This window comes from Jaculus jaculus, chromosome 6, assembly GCF_020740685.1.
Source record: "Jaculus jaculus isolate mJacJac1 chromosome 6, mJacJac1.mat.Y.cur, whole genome shotgun sequence".
NCBI lineage: Eukaryota > Metazoa > Chordata > Mammalia > Rodentia > Dipodidae > Jaculus > Jaculus jaculus.
This window is the reverse complement of record NC_059107.1, coordinates 106,208,174-106,224,409: the sequence shown is the minus strand read 5'-3', so window position 1 is coordinate 106,224,409 and position 16,236 is coordinate 106,208,174. Positions and strand designations below refer to the sequence as shown.

At 37.7% G+C, this 16,236-nt stretch overlaps 1 protein-coding gene across 5 annotated transcripts in view; it reads right to left on the bottom strand.

The window, feature by feature from the left end:
• Mon2 (MON2 homolog, regulator of endosome-to-Golgi trafficking) overlaps nucleotides 1-16,236 on the bottom strand; it is a 125,377-nt gene that overhangs the window by 57,604 nt on the left and 51,537 nt on the right. For all 5 annotated transcript variants that reach the window (XM_004650045.2, XM_045151508.1, XM_004650046.3 and 2 more), the window contains 6 exons: nucleotides 12,372-12,566; nucleotides 8,380-8,504; nucleotides 7,820-7,956; nucleotides 7,034-7,187; nucleotides 3,348-3,580; nucleotides 779-860 (listed from right to left, as the gene is read on the bottom strand). In XM_004650045.2, coding sequence (XP_004650102.1) covers nucleotides 779-860; nucleotides 3,348-3,580; nucleotides 7,034-7,187; nucleotides 7,820-7,956; nucleotides 8,380-8,504; nucleotides 12,372-12,566 — 926 coding nt within the window. The remainder of the gene's footprint in view (nucleotides 1-778; nucleotides 861-3,347; nucleotides 3,581-7,033; nucleotides 7,188-7,819; nucleotides 7,957-8,379; nucleotides 8,505-12,371; nucleotides 12,567-16,236) is intronic.

Here is a 16,236-nt window from a genome sequence, read left to right as displayed (position 1 = left end):
GAACCCACATAAGCCAGAAGCACATGGTGGCACATGTGTCTAGATTTGTAATGGCTACAGGCCCTGGTGTGCCCATTCATTTTCTATCTTTTGTTCTTTCTCATAAAGTAAATAAATAAAAATATAAAAGAACAACTTAAAACTTTAACTTAAAAAGGCACTCATTTCATTTACTTGGTTTATTATCATCCATGTGTTTTTAGATTTTTTTTGAGGAAGGGTCTCATTCTGTAGTCCAGGCTGTCCAACAAGTAGCTTTGTTAACCAGGCTGGCCTCAAACTCACAGCAATCCACCTGCCTGAAGTCTAAAGGTTGTCCCAAGTGTAAGCCATTACACCTGGCAATCAGCATTTTTAAATCAATTAACTTCGAATAAAAACACCAAAGACCTCTAATCTAATTATCATCACTACAAAAGTAGCAGCAAATGTCAATGTGATTTTAAGAGGTACTCCATAATGTTAGCAGTGTGTTTTCCATTGGAATGTTACAAGTACAGTGCGAGGGCAAAGAAAAGGCAAGATGCAAGAGGGGGATGACAGAAAGACAATATTCTTAAAGAAATGATAAGGAGATAGCACTCTGATTTGATCGTTACACTGTGTACTCATGTACTTTAAAATCATGGTGTAATCTATAGTATGAAAAGTTAAAACATAAATGTGTTCTACTTCTATAAAGTAATAAAAAGTAAATTCTTGGGACAAATTTAAGTAAACTATTTCAATGCTTTTATAAGTACTAGGATATAATATAAAACTTACAAAGACTTAGTACCTGGCATCAAGAAGGAGGGAGAGCGCAGCAAGAAGACCACACCAGCAAGCGTTCACCATTTCTTCCCAAACAGCTCTACTAACTTAAAGAAAAGACAATACTTAATGATAATTATATCTGGTAGTATTTATCAATATAAAATTCTATAATCTCTGTGATCATTTAGCAACATAAAATATTCTATCAACATCTCAATATTAAACACTAAACTGCCGATATTTAAAAACTATACCCAAATAAAAATTTAGAAGCTAAACTACAGTTTCACCTTACAAGAATTCTTAAAACTAAGGTTTTAAAATGTGTTTTATAAAATATTTCAGTACAAGAATTAACTGATATACTTTTAAAAATATATATAGTATCAGTTCCCACTCCCTATACCTTCAAAAGCCAAAACTTCTGATCAGTGTGACCAGCTGAAGTGAGCCTGAACTATAGCAAAGAATGTCTACTTAGTCAGCATACTAATTTATATGTTGGTAATCAGGCAATATAAACACACTGAACAAAGTAGGATTACATACCTTACTGTTGGGATTTAAAAATATGTAAATTCAAAAACAAGCCTTGCCCCACGTGGTGGTACATGCCTTTAATCCCGGTACTCAGGAAGGAAAGGTAAACAGATTGCTTGAGTTCTGAGGCCAGGCTAAAATTACATAGTGATTTCCAGGTCAGCCCGGGCTATAGTGAGACACCCTACATCAAGAATCAAAAAACAAGCCAGGTCGAACTGAACCAGAACTGGAGAATCTGGTGTGACAACATAGATATAAGAAGACATTTTCAAGATATAGAGAGATTTTTTGTTTTTTCAACGTAGAGTTTCACTAGCCCAGGCTGACCTGGAATTCACTCTGTAGTCTCAGGGTGGCCTCGAACTCATGGCAATCCTCCTACCTCTGCCTCCCAAGTGCTGGGATTAAAGCTGTGCACCACCATGCCAGGCCAAGATGTATGTATGTATGTATGTGTGTATGTGTGTGTGTATGGATATAAGTATGTGTATTTTCTGTCCATGTAGGAAACCTATCCAAGCAGCAAACCTAGTGCCCATGTTAATTTCACTATGATTCTGAACAGCTCCTTGAAAATTGACTGATACTTGGATAGGACAAGAACCATCTAGTATCAGTTTAGAACACCTTGTTTCATTAAATCATAAGGCAATACTCAAGAGAATAGCAAAAGGATATAAAACATGCTAAAAATGGGACAGCTTCAAATCAAATGATGACTACAGATTATCATTCTTTGGATAAAGTAGAAATCCATGGATTTTGATTCATTATAAATAAGGAGGAAAGTCTGATAAATGGGGGAGGAGAAAGCAAAGTACTTTTATAGTAAAGATTTCAATATATCACAAAGTAAATAACTACACAATAAAAAAAAAAACAGATTGACATGTTAACCAAGTGATAAAGACGTATATCACCTTTAACGAAACAAATTGCTAAGTTGTTTCCCAATGTATTGATATATTTTATTACATCACAGTAACCTTTCTGTGCTAATCTTCCCAAAAAATAAGTAAATGAAATCTAAGAAGGAACATAAAAAGTCATATGAAACGGGGAAAAACCAAGGAAATGTGTTCCACGGTGAAGGAGAGTATCAACATATCATAAATTCAACAATGAATGCTGGGGCACCAGGGAAATGCTGAGACAACTGTCAAGATTTGAATGAGGTGAAAGTACAGAACTAACTCCAGTTTGTGATGGTGACTGGGCTGCATCATGAAGGAGACTAGCCTTCAGTTTAGAAGACACACACCAAAATATTATAGTATTATTGTGGAATCATGTCTAGAACTTACTCTCAAATAGTTCAGAAACAAACCAGATATGGTGGTACATGCCTTTAATCCGAGCACTTGGGAGGCAAGTGAGTTCAAGGCCAGCCTGAGATTACAAAGTGAGTTCCAGGTCAGCCTGGCTAGAGTGAGACCCTGCCTCAAAAACAAAAACAAAAACAAAAACAAAAACAAAAACAAAAACAAAAACAAAAACAAAAAAAGTTTAGAAACAAGGTATAGTGGGCTGAATGTGGTGATGCATGCCTTTGATCCCAGCACTTGAGAGGCCAAGGTAGGAGGACTGCTGTGAGTTCAAGACCAGCCTGAGACTACACAATGAATTCCAGATCAATCTGGGCTAGACTGAGACCCTACCTCATGCCTTTAGTGTCAGCACTTAAGAGGCAGATGCAGGAGGATGGCCATAAGGCCAACCTGGGGCTACAGAGTGCGTTCTAGTTCTTATGGCTTGGACTATAGAGTGAGACCCTAGGGGGGAGATAGCTGCACAGTGGCATTCAACATTTTCTGCTTTCTCACAGCGGACTGAAAGTGATCTGAAGTTCCTACTGCCATATCTTTCCCTTCATAATGGACTATAACCCGGTACTGTAAGCTGAAATACACCCTTCCTTCCTTAAGTTACTTCTTGTCACATATTTTATCATAGCAATGAAAAAATAACTAGTAAAAAGGGTGAGTAATACATGGGAACATTTCAAATTATTGAAAAGTAATCCAGAAATATACAGAGTGCTAACATACCTGTTTCTTTATCGACTTGGTCTGATGTTGACTGTAAATCTTGCTGTTCTGATGACTGTGTTGGCGAAGAAGCTTCTTCAGTGATAGTATGATCTTCTGTTTCTGCCTCTCCCAACTCTCCTTCTATCATACTAGTGATTCCACGAACAAGGTCTAACAAACAGTGGAATGCCACAGACATGGCATAGCCTTCTGGGATGGTTGGAGGCTCAACTTTGTCCAGCATCTCCAGGCTGAAATTAGGAAAAAATAAGGTCACAATGATATGTCACAAAAACAAAACACAGAAAACTATTCCATTAACCTGTAGATGCTAGAAATCAAGATGAACAGAGCCAGGCGTGGTGGCACAAGCCTTTAAGGCCAGCACTCGGAAAATTGGGGTAGGAGGATCACTGTGAGTTTGAGGCCAGCCTGAGACCACATAGCGAATTCTAGGTAAGCCTAGGCTAGAGTGAGACCCTATCCCAAGGTGGTGAAGGGGGGAGGACACCAGACAGATGGCTCAATGGTTAAGGTACCTGCCTGCAAAACCTAGTGAGTGGGGTTTGATTCCCCAGTACCCACATAAGCCAGATGCATAAAGTGGCACATACATAAGAAGTTTGTTAGCACTGACTAGAGGCCCCAGTGAGCTCACAGTCACTGTCACTGTCTCTGTGTGTCTGTATCTCTCTGATTGCAAATAAATAAGTAAATAATTTAAAAAATATCAACAGGAAGTAAAAAATAGATATTATGGAGCTTATTTCATTTGGAGGAGGATTCCTCCCTTTATATTATTTTAAGAAATTGATTATAAAAATGAAAGCCTATCACCATAACTTCTCCCCACACTGTGTCAGCATTTCCATTACTCACTGATATGAGAACTGCAAAAACGTAAATATAAAACATAAGAAAGAAAAAGATTATAAAGGGGAGGGGAGGGGAGAAGAGAGGAAGAAAGTAAAGACAGACAGACAGATAGATGAACAATGACAAGGCCAGCTTTGAAAGAGGAGAAATTTGAAACCCCACACTTGGTTGATAGGGGAAAGATGGTATAGCTACTTGGGAAAAGTCACATGACTCCTCAAAAGTTAACATAAAATAACTGTCAGGCCCAACAATTCTATTCCTGGCTACATATCCACAAGTAATGAAAACACAGGGCTGGAGAGAGAGATGGCTTAGCTGTTAGGACATTTGCCTACGAAGCCTAATGACCCAGGTTCAAGTCTCCAGGACCCACATAAACCAGATGCACAAGGTGGCACATGCATCTGGAGTTCGTCTGCAGCAGCTGAAGGACATGGGGTGCCCATTCTTTCTCTTTCTCTCAGAAAAAGGAAAACTATAGACAAATGTTCATAACTGTGTTGGTTAGGATATATCCAGTCTCCACAGGCTTAGTATTTGAACACTTGTCCCTACATGTTGGTGTTATTTTTGGAGGCTGTGGAATCTTTAGGAAGTGGGTTGGGAATAGGCTCAGCTCAACTTCCAGCATCATTCTCTCATTCCTGTCTCCCCCAACTCTCTGCTTCCTGATGTCTTTTGACAGGTGATGTAACTAGCACCCTTGTGCTCCCACTTACCATGAACCCAACTACTTTCCCACCATGATGGACTGACAATATTATCAACTGGTGAGCCAAATATATCCTTCCTTCCTTTCCTTATTTCTGTTAGGTATTTTATCAGTGATGAGAAAAGCAACTAATTCCATAACCCCAAAGTAAAACCAGCTCCAATATGTATCAACTGATGAAGGCATAAAGAAAACATGAGATCCCCATATAATATTATTCAGCCATAAAAAGGAGTGAAGTTCAAATACATATTGCAATGTAGATGAGCTTCTAAGAGAATGGAAGAAGCCTGATGCAGAAGGACATTTACTGTATGATTTAACTCATATGAACTAACCAGAAAAGGAAAGCCAATTGAGATAGATTCGTGGGGGCTAGAGGTTGAGAGAAGAAAGACTGGAGAGTGACTGTTAATGGGCATGCAGTTTTTTTTTGGGGGGTGATGAATTGTTGTCCAAGTAGGTAGTGACAATGGTTGTACAGCTTTTGAATACACTGAAAGCATGAGCTATATACTCTAAAGAGTGAATTTTATGATATGTAAAGTATCTCAAAAGCAAAGCTGAAATTACTAAGGATCCCCAAAAGAAAAGTTCATGTATCAATTGCCTACCTCAGATTCTAGACAAGGTAGATAATCATATATAGAAATGAAGAACTCAGAACAAGAACATATAAATATACTGGTCATTTATTGGACAATCACAGTGTAATTCATTTTTCTTTAATTGTAATTAAAATCATCACAAAACCTTAAGACTTAGATATGGAAACTGAGTATGAAGATGACCATTATTAATCAGCAGTTTTTAACTCATCTGACTCTAGAGCCTAATCACCATATCTATTAATATGTACCAACTCTGAGCATTTTTAAATTTTGGTAATTGTTAGAAATATGTCCATTTTATTGATGAAGATATCTAAGTTCCAATGAAGAGAGTTAAAGTTCATGGATTTAATCCATGTAGGCAGTTAGCATCAAAAAAAAAAAAACAACCCATATAATAAGTCAGTGTTAAACATCCTGTTAGACAAACTCCAGCTACCTAAGAATATGTGTGATCTACTGAGAAAAAAAGTACCTAGAACAGAAAAAAAAAATTCTAAATGTGATAAACTCTTAATTCTTGAATTCTGTGGTACAGATGTTTTATTTCATTTCTTTATTTTTGTAGGGGAGGAAGGGAACAGATAAGAGAATGGGCACACCAAGGCCTTTAGCCACTGTAAATGAACTCAAGATGCGTGTGCCCCCCTTGTGCATCTGGCTAACATGGGTCCTGGGGAATCAAACCTGGGTCCTTTGGCTTTGCAGGCAAGTGTCTTAACTGCTAAGCCATCCCTCTATCCCTGTAATAAAGATTTTAAGCAACAGAAAAGTTTACAGGAAAAAATCTACTTTATTATTTATACTATGTGCTTTAAGAAAGCACATATTTTCCACCTCCCTGTTTCAGTTCTACTAGCCAGTACTCACATAAAGCCAGATGCACAAAGTGGTGCATGTATCTGTAGAGTTCGCTTGCAATGGCAAGAAGCCCTGGTGTGCACATGTATGTGCTTGCACCCGCGCCCTCTCACTGTCTGTCTGTCTCTCTCTGTCTCTCTCTCTCTCTCTCTCTCACACACACACACACACACACACACACACACACATTTAAGGTTTTTTTTTTTTAAAGAAATCATTGAGCCTAAAGAAATGGCTCAGTGGTTAAATGCCCTTGCTTGCAAAGCTTGATAGCCAGAGTTTGTATCCCCACTTCCCTCCCACATGAAGCCAGATGCACAAAGTAGCAGAAGTATCTGGAATATGTTTGCAGTGGCAGGAGGCGCTGGCAGCCCATTTTCCTCTCTCTTTCTCTCTGTCTCAAATAAATAATTACATTACAAAAAAGAGGTAACATGTTGCTGTATCATATTGTTAGCAATCTGCAAATAGCACATAAGAGAACAAAATCTGGTCCTAAATAAAATTCTCAAAATTTAACAAAAGACAGGTCTAAAATTATAAATAATGAGCTTAAAATACTAAATATCATAGAGAAGCAATTTAGGATTCACTATCATCTTGAGTACTATCAATTATAGAACGATGTCACTACTACTTACTAGGTGGCTTTAGCACTTCCTTGAACTGTTATACTTAGAATAGGGATCCACGTTCCTCTATATTCAAATGCTGGGAGCAGAGTGACACCTCCACCAATCCCCACCATCCCAGAGTTAGCTGGTGCTGAGACTGGGCCACTTGAATTATTGTTTCCTGTTAGATAAGTGGGAAAAGCACAGATACTCATCTACTAGTTGATCACAAATCAGTAAATGTAAACACTTGTATTATCAGAACAAGTATGAAACCTTTAAATGACATGTATCAAATCCCATTTTGTCTACCAGAGAATCTACTCCCCTAAGTATTTTATTTTTTTAAAGTTACTAAAACAAATATAAGTATGCTTAAAATTGTTTTACTTTTTGTTAGAGCTCATTATGAAATGTAAAAGGCCACTAGTCAAAAAGTATAAAGTCAAAAAAAAAAAGTATAAAGTCATAGAGAAAGAAAGGAAGAAAAGCAAAACGACTCATGCTGATTCCCAAATAAAGTAACGCATATGTGTCAACTTTTACTAAATGGTAAACAGACCTCATCAGAAGTAACCATCATACTCTTAAAGGAATCAAGTAAAGACATTAACATCAAGATGAGCATCTGCACTTGTGTCTTTATGGAATCAGAAAAGAAAATCTACTCAGGAAAAAAGAAATAATCATAGTTGCCACAGTGATATCAAATTTCTGTACCTCCAGTCAGAAGATTTCCAGAAAACAGCCTCTCATTAGAGAATAGTGCAAACCGTATTAGAATATAAAGACAAAATATGAATATGCCTTTACCAGCTTGGTTGGCTGTAGCAGGGTTTCCAGTAGGAGGGACAAGAAACAAGGATTGGATGAAAGATCCCAGTGCATTAACAATATCACGAAAAACCTTGGTGGAATGCTGTTTCATATCGTATGACTGACAAAATGACCTGTAAAATAATTGTAAATGATTCTGGAAAAGACAGTTGAAGGTACTAAAACTTTTAACATATTTATAGCAAGTAATGGTGCTATACTTTCACTACCATACTCAGTGCCATTCTCCATTATAGCTGGGCAGATTACCCAGTAAATTCAGACTGATGGTAATAATTGCCTACATGTTTGGCTCCCTTCAGTCCACTATTCATTACAGCTGAGTGGTGCACCCAGTAAGACCAATGGCAATTACTGCCTCCATGTTTGACTCTCAGTCTTTTCCCTACCTCCACCCTGTACCTTCAAGTTTATTTGTTTAAATATCATTAATATTTAAGAATAAGTACTAAACTCAAACTTTTCTTCTTTGTTGGTTAATCTTTAACTAGGTTATTAGCCCATCAGTTTAACCACAAATATTGTGGAGATTTCACCTTAACAGCTGAGGTTGCACGCAAAGCCTGTGTATTGATTCCACTGCAACAGCTCGGAGCCACTGTGGTTTATCTGCATCCAGAAATTTCACCAGAAGTGACAGAAATATCTCACACTCAGTTACCTAAAAAATACATGATTTCTTAATATTTCTTTGAGTGAAAGTGGAATAAATTATCTTTAGGTGAAAAATAAGGTGAATAGTGAGAATGTGTAAAAGTAGAAAAGGTAACTATAAACCAAACCAGAGTTTCTAAGTATAAGCCTGAAGTAACCAACCAACTATGAACATGAGTAAAATCCCCTTATCCTTACGTGTAGAAGGCACTGTGCGACATCATGCTCTCTATTCCTGCAAATTGCCAGTTAGCATATATTATGCAAACTACTAAGAGGTATATGTTCTACCCTTCAGTAATACTACAGAAGGTTTTCCTTATTTTATTTCTGTGTTTAAAAATCAAAGAGGCAGTTTGGTGTGGTAGTACCCACTTTCAATCCCAGAACGCAAGAAGGTGAGAGAGCAGGATGGCAAGTTCAAGGGCAATCTGGGCTACTAGAGCTGCTATCTCAAAAAACATAAAACTAAAAAAGAAAGGAAAATAAGGGGAAACCTATAGTAGTTGACAGATGCAAATTATATGAAGTACTTAGAACAGGCACTAGTACTGCTTTATTATTTATCACTATTGCTATTACTATGGAGTATGTGCTTAGCATTTTCTTTATACAATAGTGTCTAAAGAGCTTTAATAATGCATTCAGTATTTATGACATGCAAACAAAAACTAACCAGTGTAAAGGTGAATGGATTGTTTTTTATTAGTCAAAGAATCTGCAATATAGGAAATAAACTGACTTTGGGATTACTAAACCAAACTGAGTCTTGCTTCACTCTATACCAGGGACAGCAAATTAAGTGAATGTTTTAGCTGAGAATACTCCAAAAATGGGAGAGGTATTAACTGGGCAGGAAATGTGGAAAGCATAATAGCCTTCAAGATTGAGCCTCAAGCCTAGCTGTTCATGTTTTCTAAAGGATTTCAGGATCTTTCATGAATGCTTCCAAGTAGGATAACCATGAAGATAAGTAGGAACAATAATTTTTAAAAAGTTTAGTCTTAGACTGCTTAGACTATGGAGATCATAGATCAGATGTCTATAACTGTTTTAAACAGTGAGAAGAACTGTACCAGCAACCAGATGACCCAGCTTCTTTACCCAGCCATGCTGTGGATGACAAGAAAGCCAAGTAGACTTTCTGGCAAGGGCAAAACTACCCATGCTTTGCTGAGAAATCAAATAAGAAAATTAAAGAAAAACATCTCTCCAAGAGAATGAGGGGGAGATAGAGAAGCAAAGAAATTCCTTAAATATGAAGTGATATGTAAATGAAGAGCATGAATTTTTTTTTAATAACTGTATGCTCTCTCCTTGGTGGGAGGGGGACACTGAAAAACAAAGAACCATGCTAGTGAATCATTGGGCAATAGATCTCTCCACTGCAGAGTTTGTAAATTAACATGTCCTTCTAAATGTACAATCTCAGATGTAGAGTGTGAACTGCAGAGAAGTGCCATGGTAGAATTTGGGGCTTATCAGCTAGGTTCTGAGGCAAGAAAACATAGGTCCTCAGGGAGCTGGAGAGCTGGCTTAGTGGTTAAAGCACTTGCTTACAAAGCCAAAGGACCTAGGACCCACGTAAGCCAGATGCACAAGGTAGCATGTGAGTCTGGAATTCGTTTGCAGTGGGTGGAATCCCTGGTGCACCCATTCTCTATCTGCCCCTCTCTCTCAAATAAAGAAAAAAAAATTAAAGAAGGCTCTTAAAACTATTAAGCATACATTCCATGGTATACTGGTAAGCACTCTAGACTCTGAATCCAAAAATATCAAGTATAACATAGCCAAAGAAAATAATAATACAATAAAACTTGCCTTGAAGATCAGTACCATTTTTTATCTAAGACAGTATAGTAGCAAGACAAATAAATTTATTACTTTAATTCACATGACAGTCACTAAAATCTTCTAATTTAGGTAAAAGAGCCTCTCTTCTGAGATCTGAAGTCTGTTCTCCCTTCAACTCTTCTGGCCATATGTGAAAGCTATAGTGGTGACGTCATTACTGGGCCTCAAGGGCCTCAGTGGAGGGCTCCTACCAGGACTATGTTAAGATTTTCCTCCCAACAAGTTTCACCCACTGAGAAACAGAAATGAGCAGTATCTATGACCTGAGTCCAATATTTATGTCACAAAGATATTTTTTAACTCCTCTATACCAACATGAAAGCTAATGAATTTTTTGAATTCCTAGAATACTCTGGTACTAGAAAATAGTCAAGACAAATGATGGCTTAAGTTTACTCAAAGTACCGTGCGTGACAGCTCATGTGTAAAAACTAAGCACTTGGGAAGTAGAGGTGGGAGGAATAGTTCAAGGTCATCCTCAGCTATACAGTGAGTTCATTCCAAGCTAGCCTGGACTGCACGAAAATATGTATGTGTAAAAATTTAAATTTTCAGGTGGAAATTCTATTCATTATATCAGACAGTTGCTTGACAAGAGTCACATACACACTGCAGCTACCAGCTGGAAGAAGCTGATGAACAGTGCCACAGAACCTGCACACACAGGAGTCTAGTTGTTGGGAACTTTGTTAACAACATTACAGCTAAGGGACTTGTTAGTGATAGGATCTTTTTCTAGAGAAATATTAATAAAGACATATAAAATTAAGTTGGATCATTCAATTTCACAGCACTTTTTGTAAAAATAGTGGATCAATCACGGAAGAGATATGCTAGCCACTTAAAATAGTAAGTTCTAAATTTTTTTTAAAAATATCTGGACAGTGGTTAAAAGACAGAGAAGTACCTAGCTCAGATGATAAAAAGAAGGAAGTGTAGGAAATATTCCAATTTCATATATCTGAACTTGGATAAATGTGATAACTTCATTTCCTCTATTTACTCAAGGTCACTACACTTTGAAGATTAGTTACCTTCACTATAAGCAATTTGAAAGAAATAAACTGGTGAAAGCTGTGGGACGACATGATTCTCTAAGGCAGTATCTCTGCAAGTGTGACAACTAGACCCCTAGGAGCTACTTGAGACCATTTAATGGAACATGTGAGTTCAGTAATATTTTCATAACACTGCAAAATCATTTGTCACTTTCAGTGTACTGACATTTGATCTGTGACACAATAGCAATTAAAAGAGCCAGTGGCTTATTAAGATGCAAGGCAATAAACTCAAAAATTGTACTAGTGGGCTAGAGAGATGTCTTAGTGGTTAAGATGCTTGCCTGTGAAGCCCAAGTTTGATTCCCTGGTACCCACATAAGCCAGATGCACAAGATGGCACATGTACCTGGAGTTCATTTACAGTACCTAGAGGCCCTGGTTCACCCATTTTGTCTCTCTATTTGCCTTTTTCCCTCCCACATAAATATTTTAAAAAATTGTACTTGTGTCACTGTATCCTTTCTCTGCCATATACAACTAAAATCCATACCATATACTGACATGTGTTTTATCCGTATATAAAAACCAGGTGATGGTTAATTTCCACTATCAGGTTGATAAGAAACACCTAGAACGTTAATAAGGCTCACCTTTGAGTGTATCTGTGAGGGCATACCCTGAGGATTAACAAAGGGTTTGGGAAACCTACTCAAAATATGGATGGTACCTCCAATAAGTTGGGGACCCAAGTACAATGAAAATTTGCCTCCAAACACAGGTGTGCCCCCTCTGTTCCTAGCCACCATGAAGTAAGCAGCTTTTATTATATGTTTCCACTATCCTGATGTTTCTACCTGGCCTCTGTCCAAAAGCAATGGAGCTGAACATGGACTAAAACCTCTGAAAACATGAGCCAACATGTTTTTCTTTAAGTCATTATGTCAGGTATTTTATCAGACAGAAAACCAACACGATGCATACAATTATATACACACTCGTGTATGCAAACAAGCACTTACCAGAAGGCTATAAAACTGCTTGATCAGAACAGACACGACTCTCAGCAAGCGCATGCAGATAGGAAAATAGGGTTTTTCAACTGGGGCTGGGGAAGATGAAGTGCTGGACCCTTGTCTGAATTTTATATTTGGAGAAAAGAGCTTTATCACAAGAGGACAAACCCTTTCTTTGAGGAGGAAACTAAATTCTTGATGCTAAAAAGAAAAAGAAAAAAAATTAGCTTGTACCAATACTTCTATATATCTTATTATCTGACAGTTTAGACACAATTTTGAAATTCGCACTGCCCTTCTAAAAACAAAAAAACAATGATAATATCTGAAGTTTTAAAAATTAATATACATTTGAAAAAGAAACATAAATGATTTTAGAAGTGAGTAACTCGGGAGGATATAGCTCAGTAGAAAACTTGAGTGACTGTGTCTTATTACTAGTACCTTTGATTTTAGTTGGCTATAGATAATGAAAACAGATCAGAAAGAAAACAGATTATACTAATGCAAGAAAACTCACTTAAAACAAACAGTGGAAGAGTAAAATGTTGATTATTAAGGTACAGTTAATTATGTAATTCACTGATGCTATTCTAAGCAAAACATCACACATGAAGACATTTATTAACTTAAAATTGCATTTTACCTGGACTGCTCAAACAGAACACAATGAGCTGATAAGACATCCAATGAAAAAATAAGCACAATTATTTTACAAGTTGGAGAATTTGGTAAAGAATAGTAAAATTTCGGGAAGGGGAGATGGCTCAGTGGTTTAAAGCACTTGGTTGCAAAGCCTGAAGCCTGGATTTGGTTCGCTAGTACTCACATCAAGCCAGATGCACAAAGCACAATGTTTCTAAAGTTTGTTTGCAGTAGCAAGAGGCCATGACATATCATTCTCTCGCCCATTCCCTCTCTCTCTTTCTGCTTGCAAATAAATAACCAATAAAAAAAAGTTTAAAAGAAGAATACTAAAATTTCATTTAAAGTAATGGTCTATTAAGAAGAAAGGCTTTCTTGTTAAACCCCATATATTTTAGCTAAAAATCATCTCATTTCAGTGACAATATAAGACCCAGTTTACATTTGTGGATTAAGTGCTAACATTTTGTTTTTTAAATATTTTTAATTTAGTTATTTGAGAGAGAAAGCAGCAGAGAGTGAGAGAGGGAGGGAATGAGTACACCAGGGCCTCCAGCCACTGCAAATGAACTGTAGACACATGTGCATCTGGCTTATGTGGATCCTAATCAAAACAGGATCCTTTGGCTTTGCAGGCAAACACCTTAATGGCTAAGTCATCACTCCAGCCCTTTGTTTTGTTGTCTTATTATCTAAATTTCATTGAAACTATGAAAGAATGCTAAAAATCATCCCACCTAATTAATCTTACAAAAAAGTAAAACATGCCACAGGACAACTTATTTGCTCATTCAATGTACTTTTCCTTTTTCCTTATTTGTAAACAGAGAATGAGAATAGGCAGGGCCTCTTACTGCTTCAAAAGAACTCCAAATGCATGTGTCACTTTGTGCATGTGGCTTAAAATGAGGAGTTAAACTTTGGTGACAGGCATTGCAAGCATGCAACTTTAACTGCTGAGCCAGCTCTCCAATCCATTTCTTTTTAAACACAGAAAATACAAATAAGTAAAATAATAAAAATGAAAGTCTTCACTAAGCTGATTTCTTATAGGTAAGTTAATCATTGTGAAATTCTGACACATATCCTTTTTTTTTAATTATTTATTTATTTATTTGAAAGCGACAGACACATAGAGAAAGACAGATAGAGGGAGAGAGAGAGAATGGGCGTGCCAGGGCTTCTAGCCTCTGCAAATGAACTCCAGACGCGTGCGCCCCCTTGTGCATCTGGCTAACGTGGGACCTGGGGAACCAAGCCTCGAACCTGGGTCTTTAGGCTTCACAGGCAAGCGCTTAACCGCTAAGCCATCTCTCCAGCCCCACATATCCTTTTAATGTTCATATATTTTAATGTTTTTTTAATTCTTACCATACAAAGTGAATTGAAATCTACTCACTTCTGTCAATTTCTTTGACTTGCCAAATAAAATGTATTAAGCACATCAAAAAAATTCATTGTGTACTAAATGTACAAAAGAAGTACAATGAAGCATAAGAAAAATGTTATTACTTTTAATTTAAAAATATTTACTTGAGAGAAGAGAATTAACTCACCACAACCTCTTGCCCCTGCAAACAAACTCCAGATGCACGCACCACTTTGTGCATCTGGGGTAATGTGGGTACTGGAGAATCGAACCTAGACCAACAGCTTTAACTTCAACCCCCAGAGGACATTTTTTTATAGAGTATATATTGTACATTGAGCATATCCCAAACTCATAACCCTCTACCTTCTTCTTTCTTTCACTTCCCTTTTTAGCTCTTTTATTCCCAAGTTTTGCCTATTTTTCATGTCCTATATACCATTATCACTTATGTATCTAGATAAAACTCAGGAAGGACTGGAGGGATGGCTTAGTGGTTAAGGAACTTGCCTACAAAAGCCAAAGGAACAACGTTCAATTTCCCAGGACCAACATAAGCCAGATGCACATGGTGACATATATGGAGTTCATTTGTAGTGGCTGGAGGCCCTGGTGTGCTATTCTCTTTCTCTCATAAATAAATAAATAAATAAATAAATAAATAAATAAATAAATAAATAAATAAATAAATAAAGGCTGGAGAGACGGTTTAGCAGTTAAGGCACTTGCCTCCAAAGCCTAAGGACCCATGCACACACACAAAGGTGAGGCAAGCACAAGCTTGCATGTGCCCACTACTTGGCACAAGCACCTGGAGTTTGACTGCAGTGGCTGATGCCCCAGCGCACCAGCTTCCACCCCCAATCTTTTTTTTTTATTTTTTTTAATTTATTTATTTGAGAGCGACAGACACAGAGAGAAAGACAGATAGAGGGAGATAGAGAGAATGGGCACGCCAGGGCTTCCAGCCTCTGCAAACGAACTCCAGACGCGTGCGCCCCCTTGTGCATCTGGCTAACGTGGGACCTGGGGAACCGAGCCTCGAACTGGGGTCCTTAGGCTTCACAGGCAAGCGCTTAACCGCTAAGCCATCTCTCTAGCCCTCCACCCCCAATCTTAAAAGTAAATAAATAAATAAATATTTTTTAAGAGACCCAGGAAGCAGAAGTGAGAGGAAACATGGCTTCATTCACTTATTACCTATGATCATTACTACTTGAGTTCAACATAACTTTATCTTCCGTATGGCTATAGCATGTAGATATACATTATTTTTATTTAGTTCTGTTGTTGGAAGCGAAGTGGTTCCATAACTTAGCTATTGTCGATGGTACTGCAATAAACATCAATGAGCAAGTGTTTCTATGATATGTAGACTTGGAGTCCTTTGGGTAACTACCCAGGAGTAAATACAGCTGGGTCATACAGTAGATCTATTTTCAGGTCTCTGGGAACCCTTCACAGTGATTACTATAGTGGTTGGCATAGTTTACAACCCTACCAGCAATGAAGAAAGGTTTCCTTTTGTCCACATCTACAGCAGGATTTGTTTTCTTTTTTTAAAAAAAGATTTTGTATATTTTTATTTATTTATTTGAGAGTGACAGAGAGAGAAAGAGGCAGTTAGAGAGAGAGAGAGAGAGAGAGAGAGAGAGAGAGAGAGAGAGAGAGAAAATGGGCACGCCAGGGCTTCCAGCCACTGCAAACGAACTCCAGACGCATGCGCCCCCTTGTGCATCTGGCTAACATGGATCCTGGGGAACTGAGCCTCGAACCGGGGTCCTTAGGCTTCACAGGCAAGCACTTAACTGCTAAGCCATCTCTCCAGCCCAGGATTTGTTTCCTTAGTAAATACCA